Here is a 25,360-nt window from a genome sequence, read left to right as displayed (position 1 = left end):
CAGCTCCTCACGGAGAGTGCCATCTAATCCAAAACAAACGGACGGCAGCTCCTCACAGAGACTGCCGTCAAACTGAAAGCAAAAGTAAAACAATATGCCCGGGCCCGGTCCTCTCTCGGCTTCCTCTGCCATCCTTCCTCCTCTTATAGTCCAGAGCTCCTTCCGTGGGATCCGAGGCCGCTGCGCAGCACAGGTGCATCCACTTATTATGCGGCGGCCTCATTCCGTTCCCACGGCTCTCGGCCACGCACCCTCGCCACACGCGCCTTAAAGATTACAGTAGACAACCTACTAGATCATGTCATTCGCCAGTTAGAAAACTTTATAGTACTTTATAATACTACAATTCCCAACAATAAACTGTATTATATCTAGCACGTTTTCAGTCGTGTAACAAGCAAAACTTGTCATAATGTGCAATATTTTTTGCATGCAGGGGTCGCTGGTCTCACTCTCTCATGCGCTTAGTCCTACTGACTACAAGTGGTTGGCTGGCAGCGTGCAGGAATATCATTTATTACTAAGCCATGCTTGCAAGCTATTTCAGACTAATAATTCAAAGTAGCATGGTAAACAACATATGGAGCGCGTCACAGGCTGTCATTGTTCGAAAATGAAACAATGTTATGCGGATATAAAACCAACTTCACCTCAGTAAAGCAGCCTAGGTGGAACAGAGCTATTTACTTTTGTTTTGTTGTTAAACTAAATAAAAATCTACATTATCAATGCTGTAAAAGTTATGACATTTAAAATAGTCAAATCATTCTTTTGCCGGAATATTTCAATGGCTGAACAACACTTCTGGGTGACACTTTATTTTGATGGTCCATTCGAGATGGTCTGTTTCCACTGAGTGGTACGGTTTGGTTTAATTCGGCCGCTTTCACTGTCAAAAGGCGTTCCGAACCAAACTGATCCGTACCGTACCACTTTTTCGGCACCCTTTCGAAAGGGTACCAAACACAAGAAAGGGTACCAAAGGGCGGAGCTAGACACGCAGCTAAATGCTATTGGTTTACAGAGAAACGTCATTCGCTTACGCAACAAGCAAAAATGGAAACAAAGCCAGAGCCACCATGTTTAAAATACACAGCTGAGAGATTACAGTGTAAAAAAAATACATATAATAACAAGCCATATTCAACCCGGGCTCAAACAAGCCTTGTCGTGGTCTTGATGAACAGCCACAAGGCCAAAAAGAGAGCAGATTTACCATGTTCCCTTTAGGGTTAGGGGTGGGGTTGGGTGCCACGTCTCCTTTTTAAAATCGTACATTTTCGTACGACTGAACTCGCCACTAAACTGACAAAATGTAAAATACTTACGTTTTCTCATGAGATCAGGCTGGCCAAACAAAAGTTTATTCTTGTCTCATCGGACCACAGGACAGCGTTCTAGCTGACTGATGAATGCCATGTAGGTTGAAAGGTTGTCAGATTAAATTTGTTTCTTGAGAGCTAAATGGCAGGATGCTCATTTTTTACTTTTTCTGTTGTGTTTGGCTTGATCGAGCACCTGCCTTCAAGAATCTCCTGGACGTGCACAAACTGATGTTTTTCTTGGAACTAATTACCAATGTCATTGGGTGATAAGCAAATCATACTAACTTGTGTGAATTAGATCATACAAATTAATACAAATTTGCCGCTAAATCAAAAAGTTACAAATTGCCGTGAGATTGCGTTGAAAAATTAGATGTTACGAAACACCAACATGGTGTGGTTAAATATCAACCTCAATATAAAACAGCAGTGGGGGGAAATATGATCATCTGACTGAAGCTAAAATGGCAGGTTACATTATATTAGGATAATTTCGAAACATTTGATACTGAAGGAAATGGAAGTTTTCTGAGATTTCCCAAGAAAAAAATTAAAACCTATTTTCAAACTCTTTTTTATTACATAATTGGATTAGATCACTTAATCTAATCTTGGTTTTGATCCGGATCAAACCTTTAGTTTGGGTTTTTCAGACCTTTTTTGTAGGATCTGGATCACTTTGATCCAAAAAAACCTGGATTTAACTGATCCCATCAGAAGGGTGGATTTAGCGTGGATTTCATGCCTGAAATGTAATGAAAACTTAAAAAAATTATTAAATAATACTATTTTTGGATCATACAGTATCTTACAAGATACACTATTTATTCATAAGGTTTTAATTTTATTTGTTCATCCGTCAGGCTATAGTGATTATAGGCTTTAACGTATTCAGCCTTTCAGTATAGGCCTACAGCAAAGTAGAAAGAGCTTGGCCTCATAAAATAATCCCCTAAACAGTTGTCAAAACAGAACAAAAACAATTAATTTTATTCTTTCACTAATTGATATATATATTCATCACAATGAAAAAATCTTTTTCTTTTTAGAATATTTATTAGTGATGCATGCAATGATTACAGAATAACAAAAAAAAAATGCAAAGAATGGCAATCACTGATTTTTGAAATCTCTTTCAACAATTGCAAAAAGAGACTGAAAGGGCAGAAGCACAGCTTCATCTGGCAGAGAAACAACTGACTCTAACCAAACTGCAGCAAACCAAGGCCAGACTTGAGATCTGCCTCCTAAAGGCTACGCTCAGACAAGCTGCTCCCTCCACATCAGATGAGGAAGTCTGAAATTATTGTGGAGTTTTTGACATCAAGTCTTTTTTTTATTTACATCTATATTTGAAACTTATTATAAATATCCTCAATGTACAGTGTTGTAGGTCTCAGATGAGCGGACTGCTTAAAGAGGATGGGGTGGGGTTTTTCTTGTTTTTCTTATTTATTATTGTTTTAATAATTATTACATTTTCTTAGTTTTCATTTCAAATAAAAATAAAGTTATATTGACCCCACGCTGGCTATTCTACTCTTTACATATCTATAGTTCTACATTGTGATGTCCTATCCTGTATGAGCACTGGTAATCCAGATTTAGTGATCCTGAAAAGTTCCTATCCGGATCAGATTGATCCAATCCGATGTTGCTTTGAAAAACTGGCTCAAAAAGTAAGCTGGATTACCTGATCAAGGATCGCAAAAACAGGATTACTAAATCCGGATCAATTTTATCCAGATTAAACCTTTTGAAAAACCGTGCCCTGGGCTATTTGTTAACCCCCCCACCCCCTCCTGTTTTATTTTATTATAATTTTTTTTCTTTTTTTTTTCTTTAAGCTGTCACTATTATTTATCTATTATTATAAATTATATCTATTATTATATTGTTTCTCTTTTGTTGTGATTGTAAACATTCTAAGTAAATGTTATTTGCATACTATGTTTATAAAAAACTTTAATAAAAACACAGTTAAAAAAATCACAATAAAACAACTTATAAGTAAAATGTACTAAATAACGTTGTTAAAATAACTACAAATGTTGTGAAAGTAGTAAACAGAAGATTTAAAATTTGTTCATGAATCAAATAAAAAAATCATATGAAATCAAATTGTGTCATTTTCTCTTTAATGAATTGTCACCAATCGTTTTTACAATTGATACATACTTTTTAAAATACTCTTTAAAATACATCATAAACATCAATTCATAAATATAAAAATTAAATTGACAACCATTAATAAACTGTTGCCATATATTACCAATCAAAGATATTTAATTCAAGTATATATCGCTGCAGCCTGGAGACCTCCTTGCTTAGCCTGGGTTACGGCTAGAAGGGTTACAGCTGCGGCTACTGAGAATGTGTACATAATAGCATCATTTTTATGACACTGTACAACAATAATTACTGTTTTTTCATTGGGGTAGGCTTAGGAATGAAACACAACAGGTTACTCTAAGGTGTAGGTTAAGTGTGATTTCACCAATTAGGACATGTTCCTGGATCAACATGTGTTTGGGGCTGGCCTGCTCATTTGGAGCTGGCTCTGGCCTCTGTTTATATCTAACTAATTTAAAGTCATTTAAAGACATTTACTTCAATATGTTGATGTACTTCCATCTTAAGTTGAATATTACATAGGGGGTAGGGCTTTCTTTAGCCGTTCACAAAGTGATACAGGTAAATATCCGGAAAATTTACTAAAAGACTTTACCGGTAATAAAAAAAAAAAAAAGCACTGCTCACACAGAGGAGAACGTTAAGGAATTTTTCCGGAAAAGAGAATTCACACATTCATTTCAAAATACCAAAATAAATTCTGACATCATTAACCAGAAATTAGCTCTAAACGGCTGCGCTTGTATTTGTAAACATTTGACTACATTACAAACTCTGTGGATGGATCAGTATTGTGAACAACTTCTATCAAAACATATAGAGAAACACTTTCGCACGTCAAGATGTACATGATATGTGTGTGTATTGACACTCGCCAGCTGCTTTACAGGCACACCCGACGCGTCAAAGAGCTTAGAAGGACCAAGAGGCGACACTCTAGTGTAATTTGTGAAACACCCACTAGAGGGCGAGGCGGCAATTTTGGAATGAAAACTCCAATAAAACAACAGCATATTATAATTCTGTAAATAAACTATTAAACGTGCTGATGATTGTGATAAGTGTTGTATTGTCGTCTTTCAGGTTGTATCTCAGCTTTAATGCGCTTTTTAAATAAATAAATAAAAAACAAAGCAGCTGCTTGCCATCGCGACAGTAATGAGATCCAATGGACGGCCGATCACTTTCACCCCAAAATGGCGGAATAAGGGGCTGTTGCTGGGCGCTGCAGTGTCAAATTGAGTGTCAAATCTTGGTCATTCTAAGCTCTTTGGACGCGTCAAGCAACTAGAAGCAGAGCTTGAAGGTAAACAAACAACGGCTTATCATAAGAATCTTACCGATAATTATTTACACAGCTGGCATTAGGAAGGAACAAAGAAATGTTATCTAACATCGAGCAGCTAAATATGTCTGCAAAAATATTCAAAGGTTTTTATTTTCATAAACCGAGCGGACGTGAACGCGTCTGACTGTTCTAATTGGCTAAAGTGATGTCTCACGTCAACACGTTCTAGACGTGCACGCGCTCTTTTCGGCAATCTTCCTTCGGCGTTCACACAGCGCAGCATTCCGGCAAATTACCGGTAATGTTACAACTTCTCTTTCCGGAAAATAGCCGAAACGAATTTACTGGTATTTTCAAAAAGGGCCTGTTCACACATACAGACATTTCCAGAAAATTACCGACAATTTTCGGGAAAAGTCTGTATGTGTGAAAGGGGCTTTTTGCGCATCATTCCCTCATAGCAAACTAGCGGTAAGACTGGGTATTAATATGTAGTTGCTATGAAAGACCTCAGGTTTCCCCCAAGAGTGGAAGCAAATGGTCAGACTTTCATTCAAGATTACCAAGACAACCTAATTTTTTCAGTGGATTAATTTACATAGACTAATTGTTCACCTTAAGAATAGAAATTTCAAAATTGACCTAAATTAATAATCCAGGAAGATGTCCTAAAATAAGATATTTAACAAGACTTGCAGAAACTAACAGCAGCTGCTCTTTATTCAGTGCACATGGCTATATGGCTTGGAGAAGTAGCTACTATTGTCACATGAGGCAACATGTGCGATTTATTGAATTGAATACAGTGATTTAAACTATTTCAAGTCATCCAGTAACAGTCAATTGGCTGAATTGTGAAGAGGAATGACAAAAATGTATACTAGCACATCAGATAGTGCTGAAAGATTAGATCAAATGAAATCTGTAAATTACGTCACCAGTGACTTTAGAAAAAAACACAGTGCAAGTAAAGCAGTGCCCAAAAGATCCCCCAAAGCCGTCAGATATGGGATGGAGAAGCTATCGGGATCCCTGCCGTACCTCCACAAACAATGAACCATCACATCAGCGATGCTCATCAGGAGAAGCACCTGCATTGAAGAAGATTCAATCACACATCAATTCTCAATTGTGTTTCAAAACAACATGCATTTTGTTACGGTTAAACCTGCCATCCACACTTCTCCATTATCTTCGACTGGCCAAAATGGAGCGTTTTAAAAATGCCAATGGTGCGTTTTCACTAAGGTTGTCACAGTTACAGCTGACGTCCACACTACTCTGGCGTATTCAACTTGTGAAAATGGACTAGTGCTGGGTTCACACCAAAGGCAGAGCACCATGTCATTCGCACTAGTTTACTCACAGAATGTTTTAAGCCTCTCTCAATATTTCCGCTACAGTTGAATTATTTAAACTTGCATAGCAGACACATCGCATATTCTACATAATTCACACAGTGCAATGGTAATTTGCCTATGTTTGCATTGACTTTAAATGTAACTCTTGCATGGACACTTAATTCTGCATTTGGTGTGAACAAGCGGCAACCTCCCGCTCTCCCTTGTGGAGCAAATACGGAAGTAACTGAAACTGCAATTCATCAAAATTCCGCTAGTCCTGGCTCCATGTTGAGCAAATTTCTATTTACCCCACTGTTAAAATGGCCAACTTTACAGCAGAAAAAAAGGTGTTTACAGCCTGGTAAAAAGAACAACTTTGGTTTATATAGCTAATATTACACTTCATGACAACTGTGAGGAGGGTAAATTTTATTATAACTCATTCGTTTCCTTTATATTAGGTTTTATTAAGTCTGCATAATTAAGGGCGTGGCCACTTGAGTGACAGTCTCACTGGTCACCGTCACTTCACCTCAGCTGATTCCGGCTGATTACCCGCTGAACTCTGCATATACATCATATTTTTGTGTTGTTTTATGTGGCTTTACACAGTCAGTTGCCTTATGGAATTATTTCCTACAATTATCAGATTATATGTCTTAATTTTCACTTAATTTTGCTCACACACCATTCAAGTGGACTCCATTTTCCACGTTAATGAAATTATATACTTACACCATCTCTATAAATGTATTTGCTTTATTTAGATCATTTATCATTTATAATGTTCTTTAGAGATGTAATGCAGTCCAGAATGATACAGATTGTTTAGCTGTAGGCTATAGAACCGTCATCTGAAACGTTGTCTTACAGTGTTATTAATTTCATTAACAGCCCTGCATTTCTTAACACAGACATTATTTTAAGTGTTTGAATGTACATTGCGACAGTTGACCACGCCTACTGGTAGCTTCTTTTGGGTTCTTCAGCAACCTATGGGTGATGTCACTGATACTACGTCCATATCTTTTACAGTCTATGGTGTGAACCCAGCATAAGGGGTCAAAGAACATGAGGCACACTGCATTGCCTATTTTTGTAGACCAGAAAAAAATAAGTGTGCTGCACTTTTTATGTTGCTAGGCAACCACTGAATCAACTGCCTATTGTGTACGAGTGCTGCTGTTGACATGTTTGTAATTGCAAGTTTTAATACTATTGTGATTTTCAGGGTTCGTGATGTCATACAGCTCCGGATAACTCAAAACAGTGACCACTAGACTCTCCTCCATCTTTAAAAGTCTTCATAGTCATCTTGATAACACAAACATTGCTGTCACTTCAACAGAAACCCCGCCTCTGCATTCATTTGATTGGACAATGAAAAAAGATGTGACTAATGTGTTGCGCTTTTTCCAGCCTGATCTCACGAGGAAACGTAAGTATTTTACGTTTTGCCAGTTTAGTGGGTAATTGGTACGAATTTGTATGAGTTCAGTCGTACGAAATTGTACTATTTAAAAAAGGAGGCGTGGCACCTAACCCCACCCCTAAACCAAACCATCATTAGGGCATGAGCAAATCGTACTAAATTGTATGAATTAGATCGTACAAATTGATACGAATTAGCCACTAAATCAAAAAGTTATGAATTGCCATGAGATCGTGTTGCTTTTTCTGCTCAGAGTTAACCTTTTTCTACTGCAGGCGCACAGAGCGCAAAGGCAAAAACATGAAGTGTGTAGGGCATACACACAGCGAGCAAAATGCAGCGGCCATTAGAAAACCATTAAAAAAAGACACTTCTCATCGGAAAAAATTGTTTAGTTTCTATACAAAAAGTCAGAAGTGTGAGATATAAATTTAGAATTACAAAAAAAAGGTGTGATCAAGGCCTAAAGTTGCTTTTACATTAGTGTGTTTTCAATTTCATTCCTTGTCCTGTATTTCAGAAAAAAATATATCTAAATCCAAACTAAAATGGGGTCTTTAGTATTTTCAAAATGCTCTTTCTTCACAGGTCGAAGATGCTGGAGTTGTGTGGACACCAGTGACTTTATATTTTAAAATGAAAATACATTAGTGTAACTGGTGCATAAAAAGCCGTTATAGTTTGACAATTCTGGTGTTCCATTTCAGTATGGACAGAGGCATGTAAACTTTTGAAAATGGAGGCACAGTTGCAAATTGCTCTCTCGCAGGTCTTCTGGACCATTGAGTATTATTCCCTTTGTCAAGTCATTACATAACCAGTAAACTATTTCATATGATATGCCAGCCTGATCTCACGAGGAAACGTAAGTATTTTCCGTTTTGTCAGTTTAGTGGCTAATTCGTACGAATTCGTACAAGTTCAGTCATACGGAAATGTACAACTTTAAAAAGGAGACGTGGCACCCCACCCCATCCCTAACCCCAACCGTCATTTGGGTGATGAGCAAATTGCATTAAATTGTACGAATTAGATCGTATGAATTCATTTGAATTAGACACTTAATCAAAAAGTTATGAACTGCCATGAGATTGCGCTGGGTGTGCACATGAATAGTCATGTATCTTGCATTTTAAGCTGTGTAGTGTGCACATAGACCATTTTCTGAAATGCAGTAATAGCGCCAGTCTGGGTGAGAAATGTTTTCATTCTAAAACATTTAAAAATGAAAGCGCAGCCTAAAACACACAGTAACATCTTTCTCACTCACCTGTGTAAATGCAGCAATGATGTAGAAGAAAATGAAGACAGCAGTGGGTGGAGATTGGGAGCCTTGTATTATGTAAATTGTGTAGATGAAGACCAGATGACCTGGAGCGACCAATGTGAGCAGCACCTGGGCTGATCTTCCATTCGGCCCTGCCAGAAGCAATGCAAAATGTTTTTTAGCTTTGTTTTAAAATCTTTACATCTGAAAAAATTGTTGTTAATAATAAAAGGCTCATTATACAGTAAGTGAAATTCAAGAAATAACTGTAATGACAATAATTCGTAACAATGTGAAATAAAACTAAGTTTGTTTTTGAGTCGTAGCCATAGGAAGCCAGATTTATGATTTTCTCTCTCACAATTTTTAATTTACATCTCACAAATCTCATTTCTTCCTTCTCAGAATTGTGACTATATTTCTCACAATTACAAAACTTCAGGGGAAACGTCCGAATTGCAAATTATTACAAGAAAAAGAGTGAGAAATGTGAGATGTTACCATGAATGTTCAATATCTGACTTTTGTTGTAATTCTGAGTTTATATCTCAGAATGTAAAAAGTCAGAACTGTGAGACATACATTTACAATTACAAAAAAGGTCAGAAATGTGAGATACTGCTATGACAGTAAAAATGTCACAACTACAAAATGAAAAAACTGTAGCATGCAATTTCAGATTAACATCACACTAACTAGACCTTTTCCCAAAAGTTCTACATTAATGTAAGTTATTCAGAATGTAAGTTATACATTCTGAGAAAAAAGTCTGAAATGTGAACTTTAAAATTACAAATAAAAGAAAAAAAGTCAAAAATATGAGAATGTGTATTGATAATCAGCTGGGCCCGGTTTTTCAAAAGGTTTAATCCGGATCAAATCGATCTGGATTTAGTAATCCTGTTTTTGCGATCCGTGATCACGTAATCCAGCTTACTTTTTGAGCCAGTTTTTCAAAGCAACATCGGATTGGATCAATCTGATCCGGATAGGAACTTTTCAGGATCACTAAATCTGGATTACCAGTGCTCAATCACAATGTAGATAAATAGATAGGCCTGTGTAAAGAGCAACAAGTAGAATAGCCAGTGTGGGGTAGATATAACTTTATTTTTATTTAAAATGAAAACTAAGAAAATTTAATAAATAATAAAATAATAATAATAAATAATAAAAACCCCACCCCATCCTCTTCCAGCAGTCCGCTCATCTGAGACCTACAACACTGTACATTGAGGATATTTATAATAAGTTTCAAATATAGATGTAAATAAAAAAAAGACTTAATGTCAAAAACTCCACAATAATTTCAGACTTCCTCATCTGATGTGGAGGGAGCAGCTTGTCTGAGCGTAGCCTTTAGGAGGCGGATCTGAAGTCTGGCCTTGGTTTGCTGCAGTTTGGAGTCACTTGTTCCTCTGCCAGATGAAGCTGTGTTTCTGCCCTTTCAGTCTCTTTTTGCAATTGTTGAAAGAGATTTCTAAAATCAGTCATTGCCATTCTTTGCACTTTTTTTTTTGGTTATTCTGTAATCATTGCATGCATCACTAATAAATATTCTAAAAACAAAAATATTTTCCATTGTGATGAATATAGATATCAATTATTGACAATAAAATGTATTGTTTTTGGTCAATTTTGACAGCTGTTTGGGGGATTATTTTATGAGGCCAAACTCGTTCTACTTTGCTGTAGGCCAATACTGAAAGGCTGAATACGTTAAAGCCAATAATCACTACAGCCTGATGGATGAACAAATAAAATTAAAACCTTATGAATAAATAGTATATCTTGTAAGATACTGTGTGATCCCAAAATAGTGTTATTTAATAAAATTTTTAAGTTTTTATTACATTTTGGGCATGAAATCCACACTAAATCCACCTTTCTGGTGGGATCAGTTTAATCCAGGTTTTTTGGATCAAAGTGATCCAGATCCTACAAAAAAGGTCTGAAAAACCCAAAGTAAAGGTTTGATCCGGATCAAAACAAAGATTAGATTACGTGATCTAATCCGATTAGGTAATCCGTTTTTTCCTTTGAAAAACCCATTTTCAAGATTTGATCCAATCCCTTATCCAAAATCCTAGTGGATTACTTTTGAAAAACCGGGCCCTGGAGTGTCCATGAGACTCAAGCTGGAATTAGAAAAATCAAAAAAATCAAGCCACACCGCACACCTCCAATGACCTTACAAAACGGCTGAGGCTTTTATACTCGCCGCGTTCGTCGTTGTGATATTCTTTAAAACAACGGGGGGCGGTCAAAAGAAACCCACCGTAAAATCAGATGGATAAACAGAGAAGTAGGAAGTTTCCAGAACTACGTCATACTGTATCATTAATATCGTTTAATATTTTTAAACTATTGATTTTTTATTGTTTTTATACATTATTTTAATGATTATAAGCATTTTTTATAACCATTCAAGATTTTTTTTTATCTAATCACTTGCTTTTGTTCATATCTCGGACAGTATTACCATTTAAAGTTTAATATATCACAAGAGAACATGAGTTGCTCTGCAAATATATTTTTATTATGGCAAGAATAAATGCAAAAAAAAAAAATAATAATTTTTTTAGAAAAAGATTATTTTTTAGATTTAGCTTGCTTTACAAATATATAAATCAGTGTTACTGGCTAGTTTCTGTCCTCTTCTTATGCTAAAAAAGCAATGATGGTCCAACATTACAGACCATTTTCACCAATAAAGCCCAGAGAAACAGGGCATCAGTATATGTAAACCGATAGGTTTAAATACTTCCCAATTATCAAAGAAATACTTCTGTGACTTCATTATAGTTTTGTAACTATTAAACTGTTTTAAATTCAAAATTAAACAAAGTACATCAGTGCAAAACCTATAAATGGTGGAAAAACATATTTTGTGATTGTGTACCTGGTCTCCACTTTTGACATGGCCACTTTTGGTTTTAATAAACTTTTCCTTCAGGTTTTTCCAAACCTTTTAACAAAAACGTTCTCCTTTCCCACGGCTGTTGCAATTTCTGGCCAAGAATTATTGATCATTAGGTTATCTCTCTGATCACGGGTCATAAGATGTGTGTCCAGTCATACTGTTTCAGATAAAAGCTCTTCAAAGTGTTTCATATTCAACTCAAATCAGTTGTGGCACCGCGCGTGCTGTTTGCTCGAGTCTCAAAACATGCCCTACGCACCGCTAGCCGAAATCATGCCGCGCACCCAAAGCGAACCTCCGCAAACTCCGTGATGACGTCACATTCGCCGCGCGCACTCAAGCGAACAAGTGAACGGGTCGAGTATAAATCAGGCTTCACCAAAGGACACTCCATCCATCCTGTGCCTTTGCCATTCACTAGGACTACATCTCCCACATTGCATTTCACCAAATCACTCCAGGCCAGCTGTTTCACATTTTCTTAATTCTTTTACCAGTTTGGAAAGATCCATACTATTTTGCTCATTTAAATACACAGAATACGTTTACATGGACATCAGTAATAAAATTATTTGCCTTCATCCGAATAAAACAGTAATCTGCCAATAAGGTGTTGCAGGGCCGGAGTGGGACTCCTTTTCAGCCCTGGAGTTTCAATTCTTGGACCGGCCCATCTCAGTTCACAACTGACTATTAAAATAAGGTCATTTCCAATTCAGTTTCTAAGGACACTTTCACGTCATTTTTCAAGAAAACAGCTGCTTTAGAACTTCAAATTTCCAACAACCCTAACAGTATTATATGTCTTAACAATAAAAATGTCAGATTTATTAATGTAGTGAATCATCTGATTTTCATTGAGCAGGTGTATTATTAATCAATATTAATTATTCGAATTCTTACATTCACTAAGGTGCCGCTGTTTAGAGTCGAATGATGATAGTTACATCATTAATAATTTGCAGGCTGCATTTTGTTTACGGGGCTGCGAGAAAAAAAATAAAAAGAGCGGATCTGCGGCAAAATAATGAATAAAAAGAGTGAGGCTATGGTCAAATAAATAAATAAATGAAAAAAAGTGCAACTGCTGAGAGTGCAAGCAGCTAGGGACACCGGCCCTCGTGGCCAAAAAATGGACCGGCCCACCGGGAATTCTCCCGGTTCTCCCGATTAGCCAATCCAGGCCTGAGGTGTTGACATGAGCTGCTTTTTGAATGTTCCTATCATGATCCTGTTTTACATGGTAGAGCACATAGATTGATTAATGTCTTTGCATCACCACGCTATCCAAGTTTCCTCCAGCGTTTAATTTAATTTTGGGTGTTTCATTTGTAATTTTGTAACTTTAACTGCAGTAAGCCATGTTGTATAACCAAATCATCAAGTGATTTAGGGGAGTGGTTAGTGTTCCTAATTAAAATGCATCTACCTTGGGTTCGAAGCCAGAGGAAAGCAATTCATTCATTCATTTTCTTTTTGGCTTAGTTCCTTTAATAATCAGAGGTCGCCACAGTGGAATGAACCTTCATCTTATCCAGCATATGATTAACACAGCATATGCCCTTCCAGCTGCAACGCATTACTGTGAAACACCCATACACTCTCATTCAGACACATACACTATGGACAGTTTAGCTTTTTCAATTCACCTATAGCGCATGTCTTTGGACTGTGGGGGAAACCAGAGCACCCGGAGGAAACACATGTACGTGAACACAGAGAGAACATGCAAGCTACACACAGAAATGCCAACTGACCCAGCTGGGACTCAACCCAGTGACCTTCTTGCTGTGAGGCGACAGTGCTAACCACTGAGTCACCGTATTGCCTCACTTCTGAATTTTTGTACATACATGATTTTAATATTTGCCTTGTTAAGAAATAACACACATCTGTTTTTGCCATTCTTTGTTTAACGGATTCTTGTGTTCCTTGCCTTGGACTGTCTGGATTATTGATTGTTTGGTGCCTTTTCCGACCCTTGTCTTTGCTTTAGATTACTTTATTGAATTTGCCCCTGATACTGCTGGATGCCTCTGATTTGACCCCCGCTTGTCTAATCATCCTTTTTTAATAAGCCTACATTTCGATCCTCACCTTCGTTTGTCCCCAACTAAAAAAAACACACTGCTATAAACCAACGATTGCAAAGAAAGTCACAATTGTAAACAAATTTGAAATCTTGCTATTTTTCGTCAGAATTTCAAGTGATGAATTTGGAGAACTTTCAGCTATAAACTTTACAGGTAAAATGTCAGAAATGTAAAACAATTTATATAAACTTACAATTTCTGACATTTTTCTTATAATTCTGACAGTATCACAATTTCTAAAACCATTTTTAAAAACTTTTTTCTACAAATTGCAAGATGTACACTCTTGAATTAAAAAAAATATGAATATATGTATGACATTGCAATAACCTTACAATAACTCAGTTTATATATAGCATTTTTTATGTTTTTCTTTAGAATTGTGAGATATAAATTTAGGATTGCAAGACAATAAAAACAGGAGAAATTGCTATGAACATGTACTTTTATATTTGACCATTCTGTCTAAACTTAGAATTGGGCAAAAATAAATAAATAAATAATAATAATAGTGAAATACTGCTATAAACTTGCAACTTACTTCAATAAAGTTATAATAAAGTCGTAATTCTGAGGAAGCAAAAATAAGAACGGCAAAATGTAAACACAGATTTTCAGTTAACAATTCCAACCGTGAGTTTATATCACATAATTCTGACAGTTTTCTCATAATTTTGCCCTCAGAACTGTCTTAATCCTTTGTGGCATAGACCAAGCAATCCACTGGAAATATTCCTCAGAGATTTTGGTCCATATTAACATTGTGACGGTCGTAAAGTTTTGTTAACCAGTGTCCACTAGATCGAAGAGTTCCATGATCTGGTATTCTTCTGGAGTTTTGAACAGGTGCGGTGTTTTGCCGTGATTGACGTTTGGATCGGGTGTGGAGTGTTACCTGTGATGTGCGTTTGGATATAAACCAAGAGAACAGGGTGTTCATCCTTCCCTCTTCAGCTTTGGAGTTTTTTTGTATTCTTTTCTTTATATTTATGTATCATTTCACCTAATTTTTGATTCAATATATTTAAGTTGATTAGATTTTCTGGTTTGGATCTTTATTTGATTTTTTCTTGAGCCAGGAGGTTGTAACAACATGATAGCATCACACAGTTGTTGCAGATTTTGGCTTCACATCCATGATGCTAATCTCCTGAATCTCCTCCTGTGGAGGCCATTTGAGTAAAGTGAACTCGTTGACTAAGTTTACATGGGAAATTGTTTTCTTTTATCAAATTAAGTCAATAATATGATTAAGGTGTTTTTATGAGTTGCTTTTTTGAATGTTTCTTCCATGATCCCGTTTTACATGTTAAAGCATGTAGATCGATTGATGTCAATGCGTCACCACACTATCCACGTTTCCTCCAGAGATTCATGTAATTTTGGGTGTTTCATTTTTAATTTGCCGACTTTACCTGAAGTTCAGCACTTTCACTTTTATTCTGGAACATTTCATGCATGCCTCTGTGACAAACAAGATATTGGATGCAACTATGAACCGTTGGAAATGTGTTTTTTTATGGAATTTCATACCGCACACTATATGGGAGAAAAAAACTGCATTTCGCTGTGTATGTGTCTGTGGTCTTTCACTGACATGGTAGCTAAAAGGAATAGTGTCAAACAGCTGTGTGTGTGTAAGTGTGTGAGGACTATCCTGTCGCAAAACACAGCAAAAAGTCCTACATGATGGTAATAATTCGATTAAGGTGTTTACATGTCTGTACTGCACTTCAATATTGCAGCTAAAATCAGCTTACTCCACATGTCTTAATTCAATTTCTCTTTAGTTCGATTATGACTTTAATTAGATTAAATTAATAAAAATAAATAAATAAATCGCTGTTTACATGGTCGACTCTTAATCAGAGTATTGTCCTAATCTTATTAAAATCGGTTTATTGGTGTCCATGTAAACATACTCAGTATCATGTTCATGAAAGCTGTCTGAGATGATTTGCGCTTTAGGACATGGTGTGTTATTCTGCTAGAAGTAGCCATCAGAAGATGGGTACACTGTGGTTATAAAGGGATGGACATGGTCAGCAACAATACTCAGGTAAGCTGTGGCGTTGACATGATGCTCAATTGGTACTAATGGACCCAAAGTGTCCAAGAAAATATCCCCCACACCATTACACCACCACCAGCAGCCTGAACTGTCAATACAAGGCAGGATAGATCCATGCTTTCATGTTGCTGATGCCAGATTCTGACCCTACCATCCAAATGTCGCAGCAGAAATTGAGACTCTTCAGACCAGGCAACTTTTTTTCCACTCTTCTACTGTCTAATTTTGTTGAGCCTGTGTGAATTGTAGCCTCAGTTTCCTGTTCTTAGCTGACAGTGGTGGCACGCGTTGTGGCCTTCTGCTTCTGTAGCCCATCCACCTCAAGGTTCGACATGTTGTGCATTCAGAGATGCTCTTCTGCATACCTCGGTTGTAACAGGTGGTTAGTTGAGTTACTGTTGCCTTTCTATCAGCTGAAATTAGTCTGGCCATTCTCCTCCGATCTCTGACATCAATAAGGTATTTGTGCACACAGAACTGCCGCTCACTGGATATTTTCTCTTTTTCAGATCTTTCTCTGTAAACCCTAGAGATTGTTGTGCGTGAAAATCCCAGTATATGAGCAGTTTCTGAAATACCCAGACCAGCCTGTCTGGCACCAACGACCATGCCATGTTCAAAGTCACTTAAATCCCCTTTCTTCCCCATTTTTATGCACGGTTTGAACTGCAGCAGATTGTCTTGACCATGTCTAAATGCATGGCAAGTGGCTGCCGTTTGATTGGCTGATTAGAAATTTAAGTCAACGAGCAGTTGGACAGGTGTACCTAATAAAGTGGCCGGTGAGTGTATAAACTTAAAACAAAAGAGAACATCAGGGAATCATCATTTAGCGTCACTAGTATTTAACTGCTAAAGTATTTAAATCTTTCTTTTACTCAATGTGATACGAAAAAAGGACTAAAACAAAAGTAAATGTCAGGAATTTTACCTTTGGAGCAAAAGTAGCGGCAGGGGCAGTAGCATCCTTTAGTGTCTTCTGGAAGCTCGCCCAGGGGACACTGGAAATGAAGATATGTGGCTATACGACTGGCCTGGATGGAAACCAGGTTACCACCAACACCTTAAAGAAAAGACACTTTGAAACAAACAATCACATTTGTTCAGAGCATGAGTTTTGTTTGAGTGACCCACCATTTATAACAGGAGTGTATAGAACAAGACCATCGAGCTTTGGATTTGTGATTGTTCGGTCCAGAATTAATCCTCCAAGGCTTGAGGAAAAAAAAATACAGTTCCTCCATCACAAAAAGGTCCATGATGGACTTACTATTGTAAAATTGATCCAAAATCGATTGATTCTAAAATTGTGGGTACATTTTAGTCTCCAAAATAAACCTATTTTTATAAACAAAAATTAAATGAAAGAGTTTCGAACAACACAAATCATATCAATTTATCCCAAAAAATTATGTTTGTAACTTAAGACTCCTACTATATCAATTTTGACTGTATTTGACTGAATTTTTTAACGAAAGAATGCTAATTTTCATATCTTGTGTGTTATTACTTTACTCATCTTGACAGTCAGTGAATATGTTCACTTATATACTTGTCTGTTTCCGCCTGTCACAGAAGAAGATGGGAAGTATGATAAACTGGTAACAGTTTATTTATGGAGGATAGCAGGTAGATAACGGAACTCAATGGAGACGCATGCAGAATAGATATGGATGACCAGATGAATCGGAGCAACAGGAGTATTCGAAGCCAGGCACATAGAGAGATGGGATCAACAAACATCAGAAAGGGACCAGGAGAAAGCCACACTACGATGGAGAGATGCAGACACTAGAGATCATAGGGAAACAAGTAAGGTAAGTAAACTTGGAATAGCAATTGCCGCTGTCCGTGAGGAGTGTATAGTCTTTCATAACAGCAACAAGGCTAGGTGCAGAATGGCTGTGGTGCTGGTTTTTATAGGGCTGAGGTAATGACTGGTGATGACGTGCAGGTGCGGGGTTAATCAGAATTCAGGTGACTTTAAAGAGCCCATATTATACATGAAATAGGGTCATATCTTGGTTGTAAGGGTCTCCAACAACAGTCTAATATGCATGCAAGGTCAAAAAACACTTTTATGGTCTTATAATCTGCATTTATTTTTACCTAATTATCCCAGCGACTCCCGTATGAATCGTCCAGTGATTCATTTGTTCCCAAACCCCTCCTTAGCGTGAAGCTAAACTGCGCTGATTGGACCAATGACAGCCTGTTGCGATTGGTCGACTGCCTTCAGTCAGAGAGTGAAATGGCCAATAGCTAATCAGCAATATAAAAAGTAATCACAGTTCATACACGCTCGATAGTGTAGGCGTGGATTTTAGCTGCCACACACACACAAAAACACACACACACCTCCGGACGACAACGCTTTCGCTTCCGCCCGCACCCGCCAGGTTTTAGCCTGAGAACCCGCTCCGTTTTCTGCCCGCCGCGCCCGATCGCGGGAGAACACAACCAAAAGTCACCCAGCTATACAGTCCAGACAGCCAAGATGTCTGTATAAACACACACACAGCACCAAGCACACAAAGTTCGCTCTCGCTCGCTCTCTCTCTCTCATACGCGCGCGTGCGCACTAACACACACACACAAGCACCAAGCAGACTCTCTCTTTCTCATTCGCATAGCAATATCCGTGATATTGCTAGACAGCCCGCTCCCGTCCCAAATTAAACCCGTTACCGACCGCTCCCGCGATTTATTCGGAAATTTATTTCCGCGCCGCAGAAATTTGCCGCGGGGACAGCCGCGGGAATGCAGAACTCTACCACGGAGCTCCATAAACAAAGCAGCACGCGTCGCGTTTTTAACGTGACTTTGCACGCGATAAGAGAATATAGCCAGTTAACCGGATACAGTACACACGGTTACAAGTAACAAATCACAACTAAATACATTTGCAAGCTAGAGTAAACGAGGCAACAACTTTAACCGCACGTACTTACACTTGAGAAATGGAAACCCATCCTGACGTCCATCAGTAAGTTACTCTTTACTGATCCTTCCTTTAACAAACGCAGATGAAGTATTCTTTGTAGCATGTAGCTTCCAGAAGTTTCCAGTAGTTTCCAACTGCTTGGTTATAATGCTGATGTTTCATCTTTGGGTAGAGACTCAATATAATATCCATCTGCAGTGTGACTTCAATCGACCGGCATGTTTGTGTGTGTGTGTGTGTTTGTGTGTGTGTGTGTGTGTGTGTGTGTCTGGGTTTCTGCGTCAGAGGGCGGGGCCTCAGGTTTGAAATCTCCCGGGTTTGCGCGTGCACGTGAATAACTTGGTTTCGTTCGTACGTCATGGCGAAACACCTAATGAATCGGTATCAAGGCGACTCGTTTGAAGCACTATGAGTCGACTCTTTTATAGATGAATCAACCGTTTTAAACACTGTATTCTTACAGATTTAAGCCTTAGCTGGATACTTCACTTCACTTAGAGCTGTGTTACACACTACATGGAGGGGAATTTTCAAAAACCCATAATATGGGCTCTTTAATAGGGGTGATTGTGTTGACTGTGCTGACTGTGAGTGGAAAAAAACTGGCCTGGCACTGTTTTTGATTGTTTGGAGCCATATTGTGACTGAATAATACGTAGGTTAGTGTATTGACCTTATTGTAAAATGCGGAAGTGCGCCTGTTTTCGCGATTGTCTTAGAACATCCGATTCAGTCGCCTATGGGAGAAATGACTAGGAATAATAAACGGCAGAAAACGGTTAAACTACTTGCTCTTCAACCAAAAGTTTGCATGACTATACAGACCAAGTAGAATAATAAAATAAGAAAATATCAAATTGCAACATCAAGCAGCGTAATGAGCAGTTTTTTAACGTCAAAAAATGAATGGAAGTGAATGAGACCGGAAGTCTCGAGCCAAAAAGATTCAAATGGCAGCGCCCGCTCGTCAGCTGAGAATAAGGTGAATACACCATCATGTCCATTTAGCCATTTTGATTCTGTCAGCTTTGACTTTAATAAAACAGGTATGACTATCTTTAAAACGCTGATAGAAAAAGCAGATGACTTGCTCTAACTGATGTCCCTTCCTCAGGCGGGAAATGCTGGGAGGCACTGAGGCACCTACCGTTATTCTTCTCTCATTCATAGGTACAAAAAGTTTAGGGTAAACCAACCAATATTTAACTGAAATTCTCGATCACATTTTAAAAACTATGATAGGCTGAAAGTACATAATAGTCTATTTTAGACATAGTTCAAAGTTAGCATTTTGAGCTAAAGCTAAAAGCTGTCAACTCTGTTGTTCTCAACCCTGTTAGCTGTTTTAATAGTTTAACGATTAGTTAAACAACACTTAGTAACAGAATCAAATGTTTCATATCATATTTATGCTCGTTGCATTATTTTGAATTAATAATAAATTAAAATTGTTTTGCTGTCGTTTCTACATTTCCTGCATATCATTTGAGTTTTGAGAAAAATAACTGAAAGTGCTTGAAATGTACCCACAATTGTGGAAAGAGACTTATATATTGATGTACCAAGCTGTGAACGTTACCTGCTGATCACCATTGCGGTTATTACTGGCTCCCAGCCAGAAAACAGCAACTTTTGGCTTTCGGGGTGGTGAAATGAAAGAATCACCCACATCGGCGTAAGGCACAGGAAAAAAAGGCATACCAGGTAGGTGATATAAGGGTAAGGTTCTACAAACAGAGAGAGTTTATATTAAAGTTAATGCAAAAAATGTTTGTAAAAAGAGTATAAATAACCCATTGAAATCATTGGTCAACTTCTCACCCATGCAGTAATACAAGCCCTGACTGATGACAGCCAGGAGTCCAAGTGTGATGAGGTCACCAAAACTGGCAGCGATGGGCGTGGCTATGTTATCAGGGTTGATACCCACCTTCTTGGATCCAATAATCACACCAACCATTAAGATGCCTAGAGATATTTCCAAATATCCAAAAAAAAAAAAAAAAAAAGAATTCATGTTGTGTTATGGAAGTAAAAAAATACAAAATCACAGGCGTAAGGCGAAGGGGTTGGGAGTATATAATACTATATAATAGTATATAATAGTCCTTCTGTCTACTCACCACCAGATGTTGCTATCCTGCTACACCAACGCTCTTTTCACACAGATTATTTCAGATTATCACACATCACTTACTCACACATTTCTACCACTTACTTTATTGATTACACAGCCAACATAACACCATATAAATACCAGACTTTTACTTCGCTCTGGGCAGAGTACTGTTCTACATATATTCTGTTCATTGACAGCAACTCTAGAAGCCATTTCTTCCTATTTTGTTCCATTGCCTTGTTGGATTTACCATTTTGCCTTTAGTGTACTCTGGGTTATCTCTGTTCCTGTTGATTTGGGTTACTGTCTGGTCTGCTTATTGGAATTCTCATTTGCCTTGCCCTATGGACTCTGTTTGCTGTTGTCTAACCCATTCCTTACTGATTACTCTTCTGTCTTGTATTCCATACAGCTGTTGCATGGATTTTTACACATTTTATCTCATTACAAGTATCATAACGGTACATACTAGAATTAAAAATTACTACTTTTCTTTTAAGGAACTACCTTTAAGTCAGTTCCCAAACTTTTCAGCCCGCGACCCCCAAAATAACAATGCCAGTGACTAGCGACCACCAAACCAATCTGCTGAATCTGACGCTATTACTGTGTCTTTAATATAATGATATCACCTCAGGGATCACAAAAAAATCGAAAGGCTGATGGCTTTTTATTTGCATGATGTTTTTTTAATGTTTATCACTAACAGGTTAACAATGTTACTATTAATACCTATTTTGTTCTTCAGTAGGTTATGGATAAAATATGATCATAGTTTAATAAAATGAATTATATTTTTGGAAATCACTAAGCAAACCCATCTCATTGTCCCGTGACCCCCCAAGGGATCCCGACCCCCACTTTGGGAACCACTGCTTTAAGTAACCATTAAGTTATTAAAATGTATGTTTCGGAAAGGTACCTCTCCATTGCCTATATTTCTGAGAGTGTAGCCTATGTGTATCAAGTGCATGTCAACTTACACTAACCCTTACCCCAACCCCAACCTCACAGTCTACTTATAATCTAATGAGAATTAGTGGGCATGTAGATGCAATGTAACTTAAATTCAACAAACGGACCGTCAAAATAAAGTGTGACCAATTAAAACAAAGCTAGTGACATTTACAAACTAAGCAGATTTTCTGTTGGTTGATATGCCAAATCCATGTGGTCAACATAATCTGCTCTGGGGAATCTTTCACCTTCACACAAAAATCCTAATCCTGTGGATTCCTACTAAAAGGACAGTGTGATAAATAAAACAAGACAATAATTCATTAGTTAATGCATTTACTAACATGAACTAATCATGAACAACACTTGTACAGCATTTATTAATCATAATTGAACATTTACTAATGCATTATGAACATCCAAGTCTGTGCCTGTTAACATTAGTTAGTAACGTGAGTTAACATGAACTAACAATGAACGACTGTATTTTCATTAACTAACGTTTAATAACATGAATAAATACTTTAGTAAATGTATTGTTCATTGTTTGTTCATGTTAGTAAATGCATTATTAACATTAACTAATAAACCTTATTGTAAAGTGTGACCAAAGTATCTATGTAGAATCTTGACTGAATTTTAAAAATGTTAATCCAATTGTCAGATGGCGGTTTTTCCTGCAAAGATACTTGTCATTGATTTGTAAAAAGCACTATTTTTTATGAATGTTATCTTCTGAATTAAATGATATAGTTAAAAAACCAAAGAATATAACTTTTAAGTTAGATTAAATAGATTATGGTTAATTTGAAATGAGATTATATTAAATTATATTCCACATTAATAATACCCAGGTAGCAAAGAATTCTGGCCCAGATTGGGCATAAATCTGGCACAGCAGGCATTCATCCGGCACGGGCACACAGCAGGTGGGCCAAACATGGCCCTGGTTTGGCAGAGGTGACACCGTCTTTAGAGTGGCACATGATACTTGGGCCAGATATAAATTGTAGTATTTGGCCCAGATGTTCATAATCAATATGTGGGCCATATAAACTTGGCCCATCTTGACCTAAATTAAAAATACCTTGGTATTTCAAATAAAAATAAATAAATTCTACCAATCAGGTCACTTCAAGAAAAAAGTACACCCATCGCATGCCTAAAGCACAATGATTCATGGGTTTATCGATTTTAATTGCAGTTTTGACACACCCACATATCTATCCCAGTTCAGTCTCAGTTATAGGTTATTAACTTGGCTGAGACTTGGTCCAGATATAGTCCGTGTTTGGCCCTTGTCTGGAAGCCAGACTTGGTCCAATCATGTACCGTAATTCATTGCAGCTGATTGTGTGGGCCAGATCTGGGCCAGAGATATTTTGCTATGTGGGTACTGACTTGACTTAAAAGAACGCAATAAGTTATTACTATACCGTAGAATATTAATAATTTGCACATTTTTTTGTATGTACGTTTGTAATTATGGTTTTAAAATAAAAAAATATCGATTTTAAATAAACGGAACAATAATGTAGGTTGATTTTTTACAAAAAAATCAATCACATAATAAAAGATATGGCATGTGTCACTGTAACCCCGGGGAGTGACACATACAACTAAGGTAAGATCCACAATGCAGGTTTATTCGTCATCAGGCAAGCAAAGGTCAGCACAGGTGCAAACAGATATGTACAGGCAAATCCAGAATCGTAGTCAATATAACAAGCGAGAGGTCGAAAAACAGGCGGCAGACAGGGATAACTAAATAAACATTGCTAGGCAAGTACATGGGAAAACAAGGCTAGGAAAATGCATTGTAACGTCACTGCACGACTCGGCAAAGTGAATGAGTGAGTGTATAGCTTAAGTAGTGTGTGCAATCAGTCTCTGACAATCCTCAGGTGGTGCGAGTAATCAGTCTAGATAAGGAAGCATGTGTGAGTGTGACCGGAGTGCATGTATGAATATGTAGTCCAAAAATGGCAGATTTGTAGTCCATGGTTATTGTTAGTGCAAACCAGCGATCTTATTGGATATGATCGCTGGTAATCGTGACAGTCACATAGGACGTTCTTTGATTTTTTTTGCATCTTTTCTAAATGCAATGTATTATCTTTTATCCTTTGTTCAACAAACTAACAATTTAAAGGTAAAGTTCACCCAAAAATGAATGTTCCTGACTGTTTTTGAACACTCAAGTGGTTGTAAACTCAATGAATGACTTTCTTCAAACAAGATAGTCTAAAGAATGTTAGAAAAAGCAACCTTTGACATCTATAGTAGGAACAAATCACACTATGGAAGTCAATGGTTGCTATTTTCCAAAATTCTTCAGTACATCTTAAATAAGATATAAGATATAACTTTGAAATAGGTGGAGAACGAGTAACTCATGGCAGAATTTTCATTCTGGGTGAACTCTTGCTTTGAGAGTGTTCTAAAGATTTTCTAAGCTTAACCTTATTTTTCATTGCTGAGGAATTCCTTCAAAGAATCATGCTGAAAATCGGATCTATTATTGGAGAACGCAGATAATTTGAGATAAATGTGACTCGAGGATGTTGGGTCTAAATATGAACCTGTATGGAAAATGGGTTTGCATGGCTAAGATCACAAGCCATGAATCTTTTAGTTGCCTCATAACCAGCAACCACAAAAACAATGCCCCGTTTATTTGATGTCATGGAGCATTTAAAGGGGTCATATTATGTTCTTTTACAAAGTCTTGATTCTGTTTGAGGGGTGTCCTAAATCATGTTTTCTTAATTGGTGTTTCGAAAAACCCATTATTTTTCACATCGTTTTACAATACACATTATTTTTACAATACATTTCTCCCCAGGCTGGAACAAATGGATCGATTAGTTGATGAAGGCCTGCGTTTGATGAAATGTGTTGTGATTGGTTAGCTGTCCTGGTGCATTGTGATTGGCGAACATGTTACACTGTTTTAGTATCTGCTATGCTGGAAGCAGCAATTTGTATTTGTTCTGGGGGCTGGCGCTGAGCCAGAAAAAAGATGAGCACATCACTTCAAAAATAAAAATTTATCAATGTTTGCCATGGCACAGTGTATGGCCATTGAAAAAGTAACAAATTTTATTAAAAACCAAATGGATGAATATGAAGAAATTTGGAAGCCATTTAATTACTACATTAACAACAATAATATTGGTCATTTATTACAAGAAGTGTAACTAAGTATAGTGTTTTTATTTATTTATTTATTTATTTTTGTTTTGTTTTGTGTGTGTGTGTGTGGTTCATTTTGTTTTGTTGGATAACATAACTTTTATGTGTAAAGTACAGTAATGTATACTTGGTTTTTAGGTACCTAACAATATTTGTTTTTTTGCATTTAAATTGTCTCTTGTAAGAGAATTCTGTGTATTTGTATAGGGGAGAAGAGAGTGATGTTCTTTTGTTGGGGTGGGAAATAATTGCAACGAAATGGAATTGTGT

At 37.2% G+C, this 25,360-nt stretch overlaps 1 protein-coding gene across 2 annotated transcripts in view; it reads right to left on the bottom strand.

Moving 5' to 3' along the window:
• Nucleotides 1–3,448: 3,448 nt before the first annotated feature.
• The window catches only part of slc41a2a (solute carrier family 41 member 2a), a 34,583-nt gene continuing 12,671 nt past the window's right edge, over nucleotides 3,449–25,360 (bottom strand). Inside the window, exons 6-12 of one of the 2 annotated variants that reach the window (XR_012400463.1) lie at nucleotides 20,641–20,787; nucleotides 20,399–20,546; nucleotides 17,010–17,089; nucleotides 16,807–16,938; nucleotides 8,792–8,940; nucleotides 4,822–5,837; nucleotides 3,449–4,369 (exon numbers count right to left, since the gene is read on the bottom strand). Coding sequence is in view for 1 of the 2 variants with exons in the window: in XM_688250.8 (XP_693342.4) it covers nucleotides 5,676–5,837; nucleotides 8,792–8,940; nucleotides 16,807–16,938; nucleotides 17,010–17,089; nucleotides 20,399–20,546; nucleotides 20,641–20,787 (818 nt within the window). In the remaining variant the exon portion in view is untranslated. Of the gene's footprint in view, nucleotides 5,838–8,791; nucleotides 8,941–16,806; nucleotides 16,939–17,009; nucleotides 17,090–20,398; nucleotides 20,547–20,640; nucleotides 20,788–25,360 lie in introns of both variants that reach the window. The other variant, XM_688250.8, reaches the window with a different exon arrangement.

The sequence above is a fragment of the Danio rerio genome, chromosome 25 (assembly GCF_049306965.1).
Source record: "Danio rerio strain Tuebingen ecotype United States chromosome 25, GRCz12tu, whole genome shotgun sequence".
Taxonomy (NCBI): domain Eukaryota; kingdom Metazoa; phylum Chordata; class Actinopteri; order Cypriniformes; family Danionidae; genus Danio; species Danio rerio.
Note: the sequence above shows the minus strand (reverse complement) of the source record. Positions and strands in the feature narration are given on the sequence as shown.